We start from the raw sequence: 20,728 nt of genomic DNA, 5'->3' as shown, positions 1-20,728 counted from the left end.
ATTGTCTTGAATATTAATTCCAACAAAGAAAATAATAATGAGGAAGTGTTCTGATACCACTGGGGAAATCAAAACTGGAATCAGAGTTGCTAAGGACCTCAAAGTAAAAAACAAAACAAAACCCCAGAACATTTCCAGAGTCTCAACACTCTCAGGAAAGATTTAAAGATTTCAACCCAAAGATTTCTTATTTAATTAAGTTCTAAATGGCATACTTCATGGATTAAATAAAATATCAGACATTCTCATTACAGGGCTTCTGCTTCCCCGCCATAATCTGAAAGTTTAATGTGGAATTATAGAGTATTGTTTCCTGACATTTGTACTGTAGCACGAGTGTATGAGCACATGTGTGCTGAAATACCTCTTCATTTGAAAGATTATATGCTTCAGAAATACGTCTGTCATACAGAGTGAAGTGAGTCAGAAAGGGAAAAACAAATACCGTATATTAACACATGTATGTGGACTATAGAAAAATAGTACAAATCAACCAGTTTGCAAGGTGGAAATAGAGACACAGATGTAGAGAACAAACATATGGACACCAAGTGGGGAAACCGGGGACGGTTGGGGGGGAATGAACTGGGAGATTGGGATACCAAATTGTATGCTCTAAATATATGCAGTTTATTGTCTGTTAACTGTATCTCAATACAGGTTCCAAAAAAAAAAAAAAACCCTTTAAAAAAAAAGAGAAAGAAATACGTGTGAAGGTATGTGCATAGATAAAAGACATTTTTTGTATATTGCATAAAATTTGGGTTTTGCTCTAAAACTACAGCTATCATGTTGTAATTCTTTCTTCTGCCCACAGATTACTCTGATAATCAGCTTGAAAAATAAAGGGAGACGGAATCCTTGATCTAGAAAAACAGATCACCCTTGCATTTTAATAAGATTCATGATAAACTTTGAGATTGGAATTGCATTCTTTTCAGAGTAAGTTGAACACCATGACATAATTGTTATTTTCAGAGAACCCTAAATTCTTTCAGGAACACATGAAAACCCCAAATCACAGTTGATTTTTTTAAAAGTCCTTTTCTAATTTCATCTACTGATGCTTTCATTAACATTTTTCTTTCCCACTCATTATAGAAATAACTTTTTTAGCTTTGAAAATATCTTCTGACAATTATGATGCTGAAGATGATTTAAATTCTAGATAAAGTGCCACCAAACAAAAGCCTGTGCAAAGCTTTTTTCTGCATGGTTTACTAGGTTCTGACTCTATCAAGGCGCCTCACCTCCTGATCCTACAATCAGCTTTTCGTTTCATACAAATCCCTGTCTCTTTTCACTGACATTCTTGTCAAACTGTGTAAGAAAAACAGCCATCATGATCTAGCCCTGGAATTCAAAATCAAATCGCCTCACAGCCATCCCAGAAAATAAAAGTATTTTAAAATGTATGTGTGTTCACAGAAGATGCAAAACTTAAAATTTATAGGACCCATGATCGAATATTCTCCTGTTTTTCATATCTTTCTATTCATGAAATATCCCTCTCCCCCGCCCTCAAAGGTATGGATATAACCGTACAGAATCATATGGGGCTATGCATGGTAGGATCAAGTTACATTTTATGGATAAAATTAAATTAAAAAAATTTACAGTAATTAAGAGTTCGGAGACATAGCACAATTGCTACCGTTTGTTCAACAACTGCTATTTCTAAGTACTTTTAACATGTGATCTCTAATTTGCTTTCAAAGCAAAAATTATTAGCTTCATTCTTTAGCTGAAAAAAAATCACTGAATTTCAGCTCCCTGGAACGTGAAATGGGAGTATTATTACTACCTCTTAGCCATCGGTATTCAATGGAATCAGGTAACCTGCCCAAAGTCACCCAGCCACTGAGTGGTAGAGCTGAAAACTGAAGGCAGGTCTCCCTGACTCCCGAGCCTGGGAGATGTCAAGATGCCCTTTATTAACTGACAGCTTAAAGGTCACCACTGATTTATTTGGTGAATAAAAACAAATATAACGAAATAAAAAAGTATCACTTTTTATTTTCTCATACTATAAAATAAAATTGTCTCAACTGTGACTATAGCAGTTCTAGCCCATGCGGATTTTCATAAGCATTGAAAATATATGGAAATAGAAAAGGCTTGGGCTTTAGAGTCAGAAATATCTATGATCTAATTCTAGCCCCACGATTTACTGTCTCTGAAGCCTTAACTAGATTTTAACCTATCCCAAGCATTATTTTTTTTCAGCTGGAAAATGGAAATCACAATGCCTACAATATGGGGCTATTATTCTAAGAATTAAATGAGATATAATCTGCATCAATGCACCTCATATCTTGATCCCATCATCAGCTTTCCACTTCACACAAATTCACATCACTTTGCACTGACACCCTTTGTCTAGCCTGGTATGTGTATGGTCAGGGTTTAAAAAAAGAGAAAAGGGAACTATTATTACTAGCAAATCATATAAAGTAAGTCTCCAATATGTTTTTATTATCATTATTATTACTAAAAACATTATTGGTATAGGAAAGGTCTTACATACATTTGTACTTATCTTCTAAGAGACCTTTGGAGAGAGAGATCAATCCAATCTTCAGACTCTGCACTCTTATTTTTCCAGTCCGACCCCTGAAATTATAAGAATCTCAATGTGTTAGATGCATTTAAAACTGTATATAGTATGCTAATGATTTCTGAATATCTATTTTCTTGAGGGTAAACCATGAAAATATTGCACCTTAAAAATGCAACTTTCTATTCACTTTTTTTAATGTTAAACCCATACCATAAGTTCACGACATATCTTAATAATATATTTGACTTAGTTTGGAAAAATATACAGCCTGAAGTCACATTACACACAACACATGAACTAGGAAGAACAAAAGAAAGTAAAATGAAAATGTTAATTATAAAGCTGAAAGGATTTCATTTTCATAAACACTGTGAACTAAAATCTGTTAATAATTGTAAGTGCAAGATTCAAAATAATAGCTAGAGTATATATAATACACATGTGACAATATAGCAAGAAACGTATAATGATATATCTAAAAATAGATGTAAGAAAATTGACTGGAAAATTAACTATATTTTTTTAAATTCATTTATTTATTTGGCTGCATCTATTCTTCGTTGTGGCACACGGGATCTTTTGTTGAAACACTCAGGTTTAGTTGCCCCGTGGCATGTTGGATCTCGGTTTCCTGACCAGTGATCAAACCCACGTCCCCTGCATTGGAAGGTAGATTCTTAACCACTGGACCACCAGGAAAGTCCCTTAACTATATATTGAGGGCTTATAAATTATTGGATACTTAAAAACTTCTCCTCTTCATTGATTTTGATCTTTGTCAATGCGGTTTCTATAAATTACTACTGCAAGTATAATAGTCAATAATCTTAAACACCCAGGTGTGCAATCTTTATCTGGGGAATATCAAATTATAATTAAATACAAAATGTATTAATTAATTAACACTAGGAAACAGCTTCATATTATGCCAATGAGAGACAATTTCAATTTCACTTACAATTTGGCTAGAATACTTTATTTCATCTTTAAAAGCATAGAGTTACCTTTATTTTGTGTTTTATCAAAGAATAAATGAGTTGTTTAGCAAATGTCATGCTGTACTAGATCCTGAGGCTGGAGAAAGGAAAACACAGAAGCTACAAAAATTAGTAACACGTGATCCTTGCTGTGAAAGAACACACAGTCCAGAAAAAAACAAAGATATGAAGATTGCTATCTTTATTACTTCATATAAACAGGATCAGTTTTCAGTTGCAGTTTTTATTGTTAATTTCTTATGATATGTTTTCAATATACAAATACAACACATTCAAAACCTGTAACTAAATGTTTACATAATTATACGAATACTTAAAATTTAGTAATTTATGCTATTCAGAAACATATAAATATTTTTACCATGTAATTTTAATTCTAGGTAGTCTTGTCAAACAGTATTTAAGTCTGGCTCACTGATATTTTTACTATTAATACAAATCAACATCTTTCATTCTCAAATTAGAAATACTCAAGTAAGTTTCTGTATTCATACCATGACATATAAAGTATAAAATAAAATTTTAAAAAAGGAAAACATGCTTAGGAATTGGTAAAATGTATTTTCAAATAGTTCCTTGTGGGAATTCCCTGGCGGTCCAGTGGTTAGGACTCTGTGCTTTCACTGCCAAGGGCGCAGGTTCTATCTCTGATCAGGGAACTAAGATTCCGCAAGCCGCAGAGTGTGCCCCCCTCCCCAAAGTTCCTTGATAGCCTAGAGTTTATAATCTATATTAAATCATACCCAACAAACATACTGAACCTTTGCTAGGTATGTGTACAACATTCAGAATTGCTCTGTGAAATAACTAATACATAAATTTTAAAATAAATGGAGCCATTATAAGCAGAAATCTAAAGTTTACATACTCATTCCAGTTTCCCACAATTATAGAAACATTAGTTCCAAATTAACCTTAAACTAAGCCATGCTATTAAGTGTGTGTCTATTTCATATTTTTTAGGTGTTTCCTAATTATCACACGAAAATAGACTACATCTATTTTCTTCCCTCCAAAAATCAGGAAATTTTATCCTCTGGACACAATCAAACAATAAACTTGCAGAAAATAACAAAAAGCTGTGCAAATGGACTCGTACATGAATGTGGCTAAGGACAAAGTAAGCCCTTAAGGGAAAGACCCAACTGGTGCTATTGGAGGTTGACCTGCAGTCTATGGTGACAACACAAGAAAGGAACATCATCAGGAAGACTACTGGAAATGTCAACAATCCAGTCATCCCACCATCAACAATTATGAAGGCTTACTGTGATCCCAGCAGTGTTCTATGTACCACAGGGACCAAAAGAAAAGTGCAAGACACGATTCCTACCCACAACTAGCTGGAGAGGTGAGACAAGAAAACAAGTAGAGAATCGAAAGAAAATATGAGACCAATCTTATGCATGGAAATAAGTACGAGATAATTGTGGCTGATTAGTCATTAGTGACTGGTGGTTAGTCTGAGTAGTTATTAGTCTTACAACATTTGATAGAGAAGTCTAAAGTTAGACATTGAAAGCATGACACAGCTAGACTGTCCCCAACTAGGAGAAAGTAGATTATCATAGGAACAGCCCAGACAAGGGGAGAGAGGAAGTGGGTGTGAGTACCAGTGGCAAGATCTGTCAGGTACAGCAAGAACTTGCATCAATGGTAAATGGCTGATAGAGTTGTCCAGGTTACATGGAGTCAGGTGATAGAGGGCTTTGATGTTAAATAAGATATCAGAATTTGAAAGAGAATAGGGAGTCAATGAAATTTATTAGTGAGTGACATAACCCAACATTTAAGTATTTAAGTGTTAAGTATTTAAGTATTTGGTTCCCTGATTAAGTATATTTAATACTGATTAAGTATTTGGTTCCCTGATAGTTTTCTGAAATCAATACAGAAAGATATGTACCTTATAAATAAAATTATATCCACCTTGGAATACTGGGGGAAATGACTTAACATGGCATCAAATGAGGTTAATATTTTCTGCAGGGACAAAAATATTTAAACCAAGTAATCTAGACTACTGCTGTAAACCTTGATTTAAACAAATTTGATTTCCATTAAATTTAGAAGGAAGATTATGGAATTAAGACTTTTAAACCCAGAAAGATGAAGACTGAGGCTGTGAACTCATAAATGGAATCAATTTTATCTTTATAGGTTATGAAGTCCTTTCTGTATATATTAGTTCATTTGCCCTTCACGATCACTTATGTATGAGAAGCAGAGCAGATAATTTTATCTCAATTTTTCAGATGTGAAATTGAGATGCCAAAAGTAAAGTGGCTGCCAAGTTGTAAAGCAACAAGAACTAAAATTTGGATTCTTGTCCTCTACAACAGAAGAAAATAGATTTTTTTTCAGATAATTCAGAATATCAGGAGTTGGATACATGTTAAAAGCTGAAAGAAATAGTAAAGTATATAATTTATAAAGTACTATTTTTCTTAGATATGGCAGTATGATAGGAACAATCAAGTGATTATCAAAAAATCTGAATATTAGTTCCATATCTACCACTAACATGCACTAGGTGGCTGTGGATAAATTGTCTTATCTCACTGGGTCAGTTTCTCAATCAGTAAAATGAGGAGGGCAGAATGGAAGATGCTCAAAGTCCTTCTGCTTCCAGAATTCTAGGATTTCCTGTATGTGCATCACATGTTATTTCAAGAACTAGTTAAATGTATTTCAAGAGCTGAAAATACCAGGACTCACTGCAACATACTACACAAAGTAATGCAGTAAAAAATACATGGTTATGGAAGTCCTTGCCACAGCAATCATAGAAGAAAAAGAAATAAAAGGAATCCAAATTGGAAAAGAAGTAAAACTGTCACTGTTTGCAGATGACATGATACTATATATAGAAAATCCTAAAGATGCCACCAGAAAACTACTTGAGCTCATCAATGAATTTGGTAAAGTGGCAGGATACAAAATTAATACACAGAAATCTCTTGCATTTCTATACACTAACAATGAAAGATCAGAAAGAGATATTAAGGAAACAATTCCATTCACCATTGCAACAAAAAGCATAAAATACCTAGGGATAAACCTAACCAAGGAGGTAAAAGACCTGTACTCAGAAAACTATAAGACACTAATGAAAGTAATCAAAGATGACACAAACAGATGGAGAGATATACCATGTTCCTGGATTGGCAGAATCAACATTGTGAAAATGACTATACTACCCAAAGCAATTTACAGATTCAATGCAGTCCCTATCAAATTACCAATGCCATTTTTCACAGAACTAGAACAAGAAATCTTACGATTTGTATGGAAACACAAAAGACCCCGAATAGCCAAAGCAAGCTTGAGAAGGAAAGATGGAGTTGGTGGAATCAGGCTTCCCAACTTCAGGCTATACTACAAGGCTACAGTGATCAAGACGGTATAGTACTGGCACAAAAACAGAAATATAGATCAATGGAACAGGATAGAAAGCCCAGAGATAAACTATGGTCAACTAATCTATGACAAAGTAGGCAGGGATATACAATGGAGAAAAGGCAGCCTCTTCAATAAGTGGTGCTGGGAAAACTGGACAGCTACATGGAAAAGATTGAAATTAGAACACTCCTTAACACCATACACAGAAATAAACTCAAAATGCATTAAAGACCTAAATGTAAGGCCAGACACTCTAAAACTCCTAGAGGAAAACATAGGAAGAACACTCTTCGACCTAAATCACACAGCAAGATCTTTTTTGATCCACTCCCTAGAGTAATGGAAATAAAAACAAAAATAAATAAGTGGAACCTAATGAAACTTAAAAGGTTCTGCACAGCAAAGGAAACAATAAGCAAGAAGAAAAGACAACCCTCAGAATGGGAGAAAACATTTGCAAATGAACAGACAAAGGATTAATCTTCAAAATATATAAACAGTTCAGGCAGCTCAATATCAAAAAACAAACAACCCAATCAAAACATGGGCAGAAGACCTAAATAGGCATTTCTCCAAAGAAGACATATGGATGGCCAAGAGGCACATGAAAAGCTGCTCAACATCACTAATTATTAGAGAAATGCAAATCAAAACGACAATGAAGTATCACCTCACACCAGTTAGAATGGGCATCATCAGAAAATCTACGAACATTAAATGCTGGAGAGGGTGTGGAGAAAAGGGATCGCTCTTGCACTGCTGGTGGGAATGTAAATTGATACAGCCACTATGGAGAACAGTATGGAGGCTCCTTGCAAAACTAAAACTAGAGTTACCATGTGACCCAACAATCCCACTGCTGGGCATACATCCAGAGAACACCATAATTCAAAAAGACACATGCACTCCAATGTTCATTGCAGCACTATTTACAGTAGCCAGGCCATGGAAGCAACCTAAATGTCCATCAACAGATGAATGGATAAAGAAGATGTGGTACATATATACAATGGAATATTACTCAGCTGTAAAAAAGAATGAAACTGGGACATTTGTAGAGACGTGGATGGACCTGGAGACTGTCATGCAGAGTAAAGTGAGTCAGAAAGAGAAAAACAAATACCATATATTAACACATATATGTGGACTATAGAAAAATGGTACAAATCAGCCGGTTTGCAAGGCAGAAATAGACACAGATGTAGAGGACAAACATATGGACACTAAGTGGGGAAAGCGGGGAGGGTTGGGGGGAATGAACTGGGTGATTGGGATTGCCATATATACATTATTAATAAAAAAAAAATTGTACTCTCTAAATATAAATATATGCAGTTTATTGTCTGTTAACTGTATCTCAATAAAAGTTCTTTAAAAAAAATACATGGTTAACAGATGAACTTTGGGTTAACTGAATGAATGGAAGGGTTAGGTCATGGTACCATTTCCAAGGTTCAGAGACTTCTTAGGGTTCCATAATGTCCTGGTGCATTGGATGGAGTAGATCACAGTTCCATCAGATTCTCAAAGGAAACCAGTGACTTGAAAACAGTTAATAACTCTTGTTTAGATAAAGGAATAAGTCACAGTTGCTAGACAAATTTGGGTGATCAACTTTGGCCATCTGAGACTACCATCCTATGAGTAACTATGTTTTTTCCTTAGGTTAATTCATGATATTCCTCTCCAAGATTGAAAACTTGACTGAATGGACACTGTTCTAACCTAGTATATCTAATATGTCTCTTTTTTTTAAATAAATTTATTTATCTATTTATTTATTGGTTGAGTTGGGTCTTCATTGAGGCTTGTGGGCTTTCTCTAGTTGCGGCGAGTGGGGGCTACTCTTCATTGTGGTGTGCGGGGTCCTTATTGTGGTGGCTCTCTCTTGTTGTGGAGCATGGGCTTCAGCAGTTGAGCACCCAGGCTCAATAGTTGTAGTGCATGGGCTTAGTTGCTCAGTGGCATTTGGGATCCTCCTGGCTCAGGGACTGAACCCATGTCCCCTGCATTGGCAGGCGGATTCTTAACCAGTGCGCCACCTAGGAAGTCCCCTAATACATCTTTGATATATTTCTTTGGCACGGAAGAAGGATAAATCCTAAAAGCTTTTTTTTTTCCTTTAAAAAAGGAAAATTTCAAGATACTCTCTTTCCAAATAAGAAACTGTATCTCTATGCAGCATTTCCTGTGTGTTCACATTTGATGGTAGAAAGTGAAAGTATGCCAACATTTAACTCCCTAGAATATAAATCACAACATTTCACATACTGCTTCCTTCCCAACTAAGTGGCAATATTCCCTTTGGGCTGTCCAGTGAAAATAGCATATGCATATGTTATGGGCTGAGTTACATCCACCTAAAATTCATATGCTGAAGTCCTAACTCCCAGTACCTCAGGATGCAACTCCCAGATAGGGTCTTTAAAGAGGTGATTAAGTTGAAATGAAGTCATTAGGGTCGGCCCTAATCCAATATGTGACTGGTGTTCTTATAGAACATTAGGACACAGACACACAGAAGAAAGACCTGAGGACACAGGGAGAAGAGAACCATCTATAAGTCAAGGAGAGAGGCCTCAGAAAAAACCAAACCTGCTGATATGTTGACTTTGGACTTCTTGTTTCCAGGACTGTGAGAAATAAATTTCTGTTGTTTAAGCCAACTAGTCTGTGATACTTTGTTAAGGCAGCCCATAAAGAATAATGTACTGTGTTAGAGTCACAGATAATGCCAAAGGAGGGTGATTTAACATCTTCCTCAGTTCTTTCTTAAAATATGGCTCAAAATGCACACCTCTATCATACTCCATAGAGTTTAATGAAGTTCTTAACTAAGTAGCCCATGAATTTATCATTCTTCCTGGGACATAAAATTAAGTTATAGGCTTTGTAGTTAAAACACCTAATTGACCAGTTATTTTGGTGAATTTACTATAGAAAATGTCTCAGAGGTTTAAAAAAATTGAAAATCGATTCAACAGTGAATTAATGCTAACAGTCATATTTTACCCTAGGAATAAAAAATTTGTTAAAATGAAATGTATTAAAAGATATCAGACAGGGAGATAGTAAAGCTCACATTCATCATGGTAATGGAGATTCATGCTATCTGTTCTTCAGTGAGTTTCTTAAGAGCCCTCAAGCATACAATGGCCATTTGATTATTTAAAAAAAGACTTTGTTATGATATTTGTGAATATCATAAGATAAAAGATTTTTCTAATGAAAAGAATAAGTGAAATTTTAATTAAATCATCTTGGAAGCTATTATAATTATCATTTACTTCTTATATAGAATCAATCAGCTGCTAAACGTGTGTGCATTTACAAACTATCATTTATCTTCTTTCTCTCTAAATCAAATAAAAAACTGATAAGCACAAATTTTCAGACAGCTAATTAACAGAAAATAACTTTTAGAGTCTGAGAGAAAAACAAAAGTTCTAATTTTCTTATTTCATCTTTGCATACTTTAACCCCCTACCAGAAGAATGAATAATTTCTAATGTTTCAGAAATGTCAACCCACAGCAGGTCTTTCTAAAATTGATTATTTCACAAATGCATTGTCACATTCAAAAAAGCCAAATTAATGGCAAATGATTTATGCTAGAAGTTGTGAGTGCTTTTTATGTATAGCGAGCATCTAATTAAATTACAGATATTAGAGTGTCCTAAAGGGTAAATTATTTCAAACACCATATATACACAACCACCACTGCAATAAATAAAGCTAATATCAGAAGAGAAATTAAATCCTTTTAATTGCCATTCAAATTGCTCTGAAGTTGTCCTACAAAAAATGCAGAGTGGATTATTATGAACCAATAAATTTTTAAATTTGTAACAATAAATACAAAATTTTGTCTTTTGAAAAATGAAATGCTATAAACATTATGCTGGAAGGAGATCAGACTTTTTCCATTAGGTTTCCCCTAGCACAGTGACGAAAAACACTACAAATTTGACAGCCTTTATATGTTGAAGCAAAATCTTAAACTCATAGACGGACATTCTTTTTTGTTCTATTGTTGGTTAAGAGCTCAATTTTTAGCAAGTCGTTCCTTTTCAACGATTAACATAAATATTTACACTAGTAAAAGTACTTTGAAAATATTCTCTTAAAAATTCAATTTAAAAATTTAAACATTTTGCATTATCAACAAATTTCATCCAATGATTGTATTTTAATGGGAAAAAAATGCAAACTTACGTATCATATACATTGAGTAGCCAGTTGAGACACATGTCCACACAGAGAGGAACGTTGACCAGATTCTTATGCATTTGTTCAAGGCCATCGTAAGTTGTTGTCAGGCAGTTGATGACATCTGGAACACTAAGAAGCTGATCGTTTTGGTTCAGCTTGTGCTGTTTGAAAACTTCATTTGTTGTATTCAACTCTAAGAGATCCACTAATCAGGTGAGGAAAAGGAATATGCAGTCATTATATTACAGAACAGCATTGAAACAAACCACTTCCAGTCTTGAGTTTTCAGCTTGATTCTTCAGTTTAAGAATCTATCCTTTGTAGCTAATTTCAATTCTTAAAGAAATAAATAGCATTTCCATTCTTACATCTCTAAATTCTTTTTTATCCACATCTCTTACATTCATGCTTTTGAATCTAAACTTTGCCACTTTTCAATACGACTTTATTTTTCACTCTTCAGAACAACCATTTTCCTACTTAATTTTTCTGGCTTTTCTCTCTTCAGCCTCTTTGTACTTTTAAATGTAGGAAAGCATACATCTCTAAGTCTATTCCTAATGGTAGAACATCTAAAATATGACATTGCTCTTCTCCAAACTTTTGAGAACAGCCAGCTCACCACTCTCTCATTTATCCTTTATATCACTGCATAACTGATCATTTTTAAACAGTTTCTCCATATGTACATCATGAAATACAAAGTTCACTGAAGATATTCAGTTAATAAAACAGGTTTGGAGAAAAATATTAGTTCTCTGCTGCTACTGAGTCAAGCCTGACCTACAAGGCCCTCAAAATCAGGCCCTAACCTGGTTTGCTGCCCATGATGCTTTGGCAAATAGGCAACCTGTAGCTAGGTAGGATTAGAGGAGGCTCACAGCACAGTCCCCACATCCAAAGCTCTTCATGTATTTGCTCCCATTCCTTACTCTTCATGGAGAGAACCTCTGCAATGGATGTGGCTGGTGCTAGACCATGCAGGGTGGGCACAGAAGGATAAAGTGGAGCTCTGCTCTCAAAGATGGCCGGTCTGAGAAGGAGGATAAGCACACTGATAACTTTACTAAAAGGGGTGAAAATGCCCTAAAAGAAGACATAAATTTCTATGAGAGCTATTACTGCTCGCAGAGTGGAAGCAGCCTAGAAAAAGCTCCCTGGGAAGGTGGGATTTGAAATGGACCTTAAAGAATAGATAAGATACAAGAGATCAATGTAAAGCAAGGAAAGAATTCCAGGAAGACAGAACTGCTTGAAAAAAGACAAGAATTCAAGGAAGTCCAGGCAGCTCTAAGAAATGATGACTGCAGTGTGGATGGTGTGTGGCTTACACATGGGTGGCACGTGGTTATCATGTGGTAGAGCTCAGGGGGCAGGCCATGCTGGTCTGGGGGCGGGGTGGGGGGGCCTCCAAGGCCAGGAGGAAGGGTTTAGACAAACAGAAGAATCTTACATAATCTTTCTTTTTAATCAACTTTGAGTCATTCATTAGCTAACTGAAAATAGGAAAACAGATTATCAAACTACCAGGTATCTATCTATCTATACATTTACTGAGTGTGGAGATGACTCTTCTAAATCTAAACATGTAGGTCTGGGAAATTACAGAACCCACGTGAACTTAAGATTTGCTCATGGAAATTACTGCTTTATAAAATTCTTCCCTTATCTCCATACTTAACTTTTTAACATTAAAAAAAATAAACTTAGGAAAACTTTTTATATATATATATATATATATATATATATATAAACTACTACTTTCTCTTTGCATGATACAAAACTGTTCCCTCAAAAATATGACATATTTTGACAGTTAAGTAAAATGAACAAATAGCTTCCTTTGTATTTTTCTATTTTTAACCACTGAATAACCACTAATTTTGAATTTTTAAAAGACATTTGTGAAATGTGTCTACTCTAGCTGCTTAAACACCCTAGAATGATTTATTTTTTTTCCTCCAAGTTATCTACAATGGAAAATTGCTTTAAAATTATAAAGATTAAAATTATTTCTAAAACAACTCAATAGAGAAGTAATTTTTTTTTTAAAGAGAGAAAGACAAATATAAAACGTACAAGTCTGGATAAAAGATCAATCCATTTCCTTCAGATGTCAAAAACATCACTGGTAAAATTGCCACTAATTACAAAAGTAACCTGTGTAAGCTTCACATGAGTTTGAGATGGTGTCAGGAAAAAAAAAAAAAAAAAAAAGAACCATCTGCAGTTTTCATTGTCATTTTTACCCCATTTCTTGGCACTGTACACTATTTTTGATTATAAATTTCCAGAGGGCAAGAATAAAATTCAAATTCGTTCTTCACAGTACTTGACAAAGAGAAGTACTTAATAAATGACAGTAGCCACAGAACTATAATTCCACGCAGATATAAAGAAACATACTTAAATACTGCCCAAATGCTCTGTTTTCTGAATTTCAGCACTAATTATGCCAGCAGCACAGCACTGCTATTCCATCCCTACATGGCATAAAGCGACAATAGACCAAATTCTAAAAAGATCATTTCCTGGATCAGGCTGTCCTTGTGTTTCTTCTAGAAAAGCTTCCTTTGTGATACACTGTGTAGCTGTGACAGTAATTTGCCACATCCCACAGACTCTCATGTCTTTAATTCTCAGTGATTTACTCTGACACTTTGCCTTTGTGCCTAAGCCACGAATACATCTTCCTGAAGTGTGTCACATTTAGGTACCTTTAAAGACTGACTACATTTAAATCACAGAAAATTATGATTTTCTTTTTTCAAAGGGAGATAAATGACAGCTCAGTCATGCAGCAAATGAAACAAACAGCAGAATCACTTTCCACCAACTTTCCGGCTTTTTCTAAAGCCCACAACAAGGCAAAGGGGGTTGAATAGAATTGGATCATCGTTCTCCTGCAAAAAATACTGTTTAGCACCCAACCTTGGGCTTGCACAACTCGCCTCCTCTCAAACCGTTTGACCGTCCCTTCTTAGCACCTTTCCTGTCTCCCCTTCCCCAGACAGCTCAGAAACGTCAATGGTACTCAAGGTCTTGTGTCTGCCCTTTCCCTCTATAAGCCTGATGCTCTCATTCACTTTCATTATTACTACAGTTATTACTTCTTTCAGGATGGCTCCAGATACTTTTTTTCTTTTTCTTTTTTTTTTGGCTGCGTTGGTTCTTCGTTGCTGTGTGTGGACTTTCTCTAGTTATGGTAGCGGGGACTACCCTTCATTGTGGTGCTCGGGCTTCTCTTGTTGCAGAGCACAGGCTCTAGGCACACAGGCTTCCGTATTGTAGCATGCAGGCTCAGCAGTTACGGCACACGGACTTTTGGGGTGTGCAGGCTTCACTAGCTGTGGCATGTGGGCTTCGTAGATGTGGCCCAGGGGCTTACTTGCTCCGTGGCATGTAGGATCTTCCTCAACCAGGGATCGAACCCATGTCCCCTGCATTGGCAGGTGGATTCTTAACTACTGCGCCACCAGGGAAGTCCTGGCTCCAGATTCTGTTTTCTCATCCTGATCTCCTGCTGGAATACCTGATCCACATTCCACTGCTTTGTTCCCGAGCATACCTATACTACCCTCTTTCAGACCTTAATATGTCCAAATAAAGGTCTTGCCGTTTTGTTATGCAGAAATCCAGTAATGCTGTTACTATCTTCCATAGACCGTCAGTCTGCTAATCCCAAGGTATCCTAATACTCTCCTTCTTTCCCACTTTGCAATCTATCAAGTACCAAATCCCCCAGTCATTAGTTCTCCCTCCTCCTCACAAATCCGTGCCCTCATCTCCCTTCCTATACTCAGCCTCCATCATCTTTTACCTGAACTCTTTACTTGTCCTCTGTTCCCTTGGTCCTTTGACCATAGATATTGTCTAATGCATACATCCACAACTGGCCCTATCTCCTAACTTACACAAAACAGAGAACTGTTCTATAGTACCCCAATATATAAAGAAAACATCCAAACATTAAACACAACATTGCAAGAGCTTGAGGAACAAAAACTAAGGGAATCAGAGAAGATTTCATTAAAAAATGACCTTGAAACTGGATCTAAACCAATTTTAATGACATTTTGGAATACTAGACAAAATTAGCTCATAAGCTACTCCATTTAGACTCCATTATTACCTGATGTTCCCTGAACTCCACCCAAGCCTTTGACTGTCATGAATATAACTCCCTTCCTTCCTATCCTTGATTACAGCCATGTGCCTAAATCTTGTGTGCTTTCAGGTCCTGGATAATATGCTTTCTGCTTAAGGAAACTTGCCTTATTCTTCATGATAAAAGCGAATCTCTTCCTCCTCTGCTAGGACTTGCCTTCGGCTTCTCTTTTGCTGCCTAGCACAAGGTTTTTAAATCAAGACACAAAAGAATATGTATAACACATACATGTGGTCTAAAGAAAAATAATAGAACAAACTCCCATTAATTCATTACACAGCTGAAGAAATAGACTATCACTGATGTGTTGGAAGCCCCTTGGAAAAATCTAATTACATCCCCTCACAATCACAGGGAGAACCACTAATCTTTGTATTTCACTTTTAATTTCTGAAAATCTATATGTGTCCCTAAGTAATAGAGCACTTAGTTCTGCCTGGTTTTGAACTATATAAATAAATGGAATCAAACTGTATAGATTTTTTCTGCTACTTGATTTTTTTCATGCAACTTTATAATTCTAAGATTCAATCATGTTGATGCTGATTAGTAGCTTATTTTTGCTGCTGCATATCATATTTATGAATATGCCAAAATTAAACAAATATTACTATTAAAAAGTGCTGCTATAAATCCTATACATATTTCCTAGTGTACTCCAAAAACTGTCAAAGTCAAATTGTTCACTCGTGTCCTCGGAGACTGCTCTGTGCCAGAAGTTGTATGAGGCCCAAATTGGAGAAGAAAACAGACTCATCCCTCACATGAACGCTTACTTCACTTGGAGAGCCAGACAGTAAGTAAGTAAATACATAGCAAATCAAATATTATGACAAGTGCCACATAAGGAAAGAACTGAATCTGTGAGATGGAAAATCAGGAGTGACCTAGTTTGGAGTAGAGTAGCCAAGAAAGCCTCATTAGAAATGGGTGAATTAAACTAGGACCTAAAAAGGAAGAGAACGTACCAGTCGCAAAGAGCTAAGACAGAAGCTCCTCAGGCAGGAGGACCAGAAAACAGAGTTTGCCATTTCAATGTCCACTAGAACTATGAGAGCCACTGTGGGCCACGGTGAATGAGGTGGATGGAGAGAACGGCCAAGGCAAAGGCTGTTCAGTGCTGAGGGCAGCAGCATCTGTTGTAAGCAGGGGTGTCGTGTCCACGTGTAACGTGCTGTCTCCGAATTTATGTTCCTTGAGTGTGGGAACCAAGTTTCTTTACATTGTTTTATCTCCCGCATAGTCTTGGAGCCCAATAAATGAATGAACAATAACAGCATCAACAGTGTGCCCTCTTTGTAAGGACACTGTGCTGGGCGGAGATTTACACTAAATGAGAGACGACCGTTGACCTAAAGCAGGTGTCAACGCAGACGGGGCAATCCTCCTCACATTATCTGTCACACAAAGGCACGCAAGGGGTGCAGATGGTAGAGAAAGCCGTTACAGGCCATCATAAAGTTCTGGAAAAAGTGGAGGCAGGTGGGATTAGCTGGTAAATGTTTCCAAAAGAAGTAAATTTTTAACAGAATTTGGGAGGAATAAAGAGTTACAGACAATTGCAGAGGAAGGGTCAGGGCATTTCGAATAAACAGAAAGGATGAGAGAGGAAGGAACAGATTAATCATAAACAGGTAGCTGGACCAGTGGTGCCAAGGCCCCACTAGGAAAGCAGTGGGGACAAGAGGCAGCGGAGGAAAGTGGAGGCCTGGGGGCCCTAAGGACATCACCTTGAACGCTTACAACCAAACACAGCCCAGCATATTTCTAAGTGTGCGTTACTAAATGTCGTTTAGTTTAGAGGTGGGAGGCATCTCTTTCCTGCTCCTCTCTGGTTTGGAGGGATGACCTGAAGGATAGAGTTTTTTCTTTAGGACTCAAAAGGACCCGCAGAAGAGAACAGCAAATGCGTTAATATGCTGATCTGCCCAGAAGTATTACTGAAAACTGGGCCCATGTTCACAGTGATACAAAGCAGCCTCCTGTCAATGGAGATTTTGTGGCTGAGTCACTTGTCCTCATTTTATAGCTCATCAGGCCTGCGAAGCCCTTCCAGGTCTGTCAGCTGGATACTGGACATGCAGCTGAGCCTCTTTCAAAGCTGCTGTCACCCTGACCCAACTGAGCTCACTGAAATCCCTTCTGTGTGCTCCTAATTCTCTCCCTATTCCCTTCTGGCTCAATATACAGATCACTAGCCAGAGTGTGCTGGCTTTATATTTTGGGACTGGTCATTCTGCCATACTTGCTGTGACCACTACAACCTCTAGGGCTCCAAAGATATGGGCTCCCAGGCTATCTCAGCCTCTCGTCCATCGCCTAACCTGGAGGTATTTCTCAGCCCTTCAGACAGCTCTTCCACACAAAGCTTAAGTTTTTCTTACTCTAAAGCTTTGCCTTGCTATATTTTCTCGGAATGATTCTAACACTTCTCTTCCCTCAACTCTCCTCACGTAACCAGCTTAAAATATATTTCTAATTTCTACTGACTTAAACAGCAGATTTTTGACCTTAACATATCATTTTTCTAAGGATAATCAGCAAAGCGTCACTGAACAGCCTAGACTTATAACAACTGTTAAAAGGCAGCAAACAAGACTATCTGGAATTAGTCAAATTATGCTGTCGTAAAGATACAGGCAAATGTGACTTTCCATATTAACTACCTGACAAGGCTTAAATGTTCTCTGAGTAGACTCAATCATTAAAACTACAACCACAAATAGAATCCAGACACCTTAAATCTATACCCTATTACAAGCATTCATATTTATACTTAAATTTAGGTTATGGGGGAAGGAATAATCCTTTAATAAACCCATCAGAGACTCTCACTCTGAACATAATCACTACAGGTTAAAGTTCATATTGATAATATTAAATATCTCAAGACATATTTAAATGAACACAGAGCCTTTTATCTAATATTCAAATTTAGATCAGGTACCAGTTCAAATTTGGATCAGGAATGCCATTTTTCAGTGTTTCTTTATTATACGATTGCATTGAATCAAACTGTTTGGAATCCTACACTTCCAAATGAATACAAAGTACTAAAAAGGCAATGATGTACTACTTCGATTCCTTGATTTAATTCTTTTAAATTGGGTGGCAGCATAATTTTTGAGAAAGCTTTTTATGTGACTCCTGTATTTTGGTTAATTTTGTTCTCCAACTGAGAATGGCATATGTTCATTTGTTTTACTACTGCATGAATGCTGATGGGGTGAATAACAGAGCATTCACAGAAACAGGCAACTCCTTGAGTGAGGTACACTGAAAATCAGATTAACACGACAAACACAACAGCCTCTTCATTTATCTTTGTCTTAAAAAAAAAAAGGCAATCCAAATAATAACAGAGTGATTAACTTTGGCAGAATAAACTCACAACATAGTGCTTTCTGTAGTCTTCGGATTTTGATGGCTGTACGGTAGGCAGAGAAACGTACATTATTCAGGTCGGCTGAAATGGGAAACAGAACACATTCAAAAGCATGCTTATGTTGAATGGCAAGAATATATTTGTTTACTTCAATGATGGAAAAGTATTACGTCTGTTCGCATGAAAAGGTCTATTCCTAAAATCTATTTAAGAAAATAATTTAATGTTCATTAGCACCATGGTAAGATACTTTCCAAAGCAGTGCTACACACATTTCAAGAAAGCATTTTCAAATAGGGAAAGGAGGGAAATGAGGAAAAGGAAACACAGCCTGTTGACTTTTCATGGCCTAATAAATAGACCATACCATAGGCTGAGGGCCCTGCCTTCTGTGCTGCTAGGAGGGATCCTCCTCCAGGGCATCTTCCCCAAGGACAATCAGTTTTCTGTCAACTAGGCTGTCCGTCTCACTACTCACAAAGCTAGTCTTATTCCTTTGCTATTTTCATCCTGATCTATTTGCTTCTTCTGCCCTTTTATCAATCTGGTGAAAATTATACTATAACCAATACTCAAATCTTTAGAAACAATAGACTAACTCCAGTTAATAATATTGTGTTGTATATTTTAAAGTTGCTAAAAGAGTAGATCTTAAAAGTTCTCATCACACACACAAAAAACTATGTAACTATGTCTCACGATGGATGTTAACTAGACTTTTTGTGGTGATCGTTTTACAATATATATAAACATCGAATCATTATGTTGTACACCTGAAACTAATATAATGTTATATGTCAATTTTATCTTAATTAAAAAATCTTAAAAATTTAGCATCAAGTTGATGAAAAAAAGACACTGGAATTTCTTGTGTCTCCTAAAGACAGAGTATGAGAGACTAGAAGAGTCAGAGGAAAACTCAGAAATCATCAACATTGGCCCCCTCGTTTTACAAACTAAATAATCCAGTGGCTTTTCTCTTGCTTATTCAACCTTTGCAGCTGTCCTCACTCACCCAAATGGAAGCTCACACAGAAGCCTATGTAAAGAGATAAAAAGGGGTGCCCCCTCCTTGCTGAAATGGGAATGGGCATAAGAATCTTGGGGTGCCATTTTCCTTCTCCTGCAATACCTTAGCTCCCCGCAAAGAAAACTCTTTCAAAGCCACTGGAACGACCTAAGGCAAGCAGCTAAGTAATCAGTTCAAAGACACATTCTACTGGAAATCTACAAGGTCAGAATTCTCATTTCATGTGTTTCTGTGCATTTTTATATTAAAATGAATTTAGCTTTTAATGACTACTTAGACAAAATGAAATTAGGCCAGCTAATTTAATAATATTTACTAAATAAAAAAGTGAGCAAAAAGCAAATTTAAAGCAGTGGATTAGAGGCTGCTGTACTCATTGTTTTTGGTTTTGTTTTCACACAAAGCTGAAGTTTAAGATGACTCAATATGAGGGAGGTAAAACCAATTACACTCCTTTTAAAATCAACCTTCTTTACCTCACACCGTTTCAAACCATGCATTCTCTTAAGAAGAAAGGTAAAATTTGTTCACTGCATTGCCCTTAGAAATTCAACTGCTTTTATATGCCCACGACATGATCCTTTAAACATAATATGCCATGTAAGGAAAGCTGGTGACTAGTGTCCATTTAAGAATATACAATTCTCAGTTGTTTACGTTAATTCATTACTATTACCTAAAATAACACTCACCAAGGGACTGAAAGAGTTCGGTCATTTTAGGATGATCCCAACAGGTTGTCTGTGTTTGATGACTGGAAAAAAATAGTAATATATTTAAATAAAAGAATGTATAAAATAATAACTGTCACACAGGAAATATGCAAATAGAATTTTTATTCAAATTTTTAAAGAATACATGCAAAATTATCCCCCTGATGGATCACTCAGAAACCTGATGCCCAGTTATTACTTGATATTTGAAACAATAGATTTTTATTTGAGCAATTATATCATGAAACTATAGATGAAAA

At 36.3% G+C, this 20,728-nt stretch overlaps 1 protein-coding gene across 11 annotated transcripts in view; it reads right to left on the bottom strand.

The window, feature by feature from the left end:
• Window positions 1-20,728, bottom strand: part of UTRN (utrophin) — a 501,139-nt gene that overhangs the window by 58,094 nt on the left and 422,317 nt on the right. For 10 of the 11 annotated variants that reach the window (XM_057739402.1, XM_057739404.1, XM_057739406.1 and 7 more), the window contains 4 exons: window positions 20,448-20,509; window positions 18,732-18,806; window positions 11,176-11,377; window positions 2,528-2,613 (listed from right to left, as the gene is read on the bottom strand). In XM_057739402.1, coding sequence (XP_057595385.1) covers window positions 2,528-2,613; window positions 11,176-11,377; window positions 18,732-18,806; window positions 20,448-20,509 — 425 coding nt within the window. Of the gene's footprint in view, window positions 1-2,527; window positions 2,614-11,175; window positions 11,378-15,446; window positions 15,518-18,731; window positions 18,807-20,447; window positions 20,510-20,728 lie in introns of those variants that run through there. The other variant, XM_057739409.1, reaches the window with a different exon arrangement.

Source organism: Hippopotamus amphibius, chromosome 6, assembly GCF_030028045.1.
Source record: "Hippopotamus amphibius kiboko isolate mHipAmp2 chromosome 6, mHipAmp2.hap2, whole genome shotgun sequence".
Classification (NCBI taxonomy): Eukaryota; Metazoa; Chordata; class Mammalia; order Artiodactyla; family Hippopotamidae; genus Hippopotamus; species Hippopotamus amphibius.
This window is presented reverse-complemented; position numbering and strand designations above follow the sequence as displayed.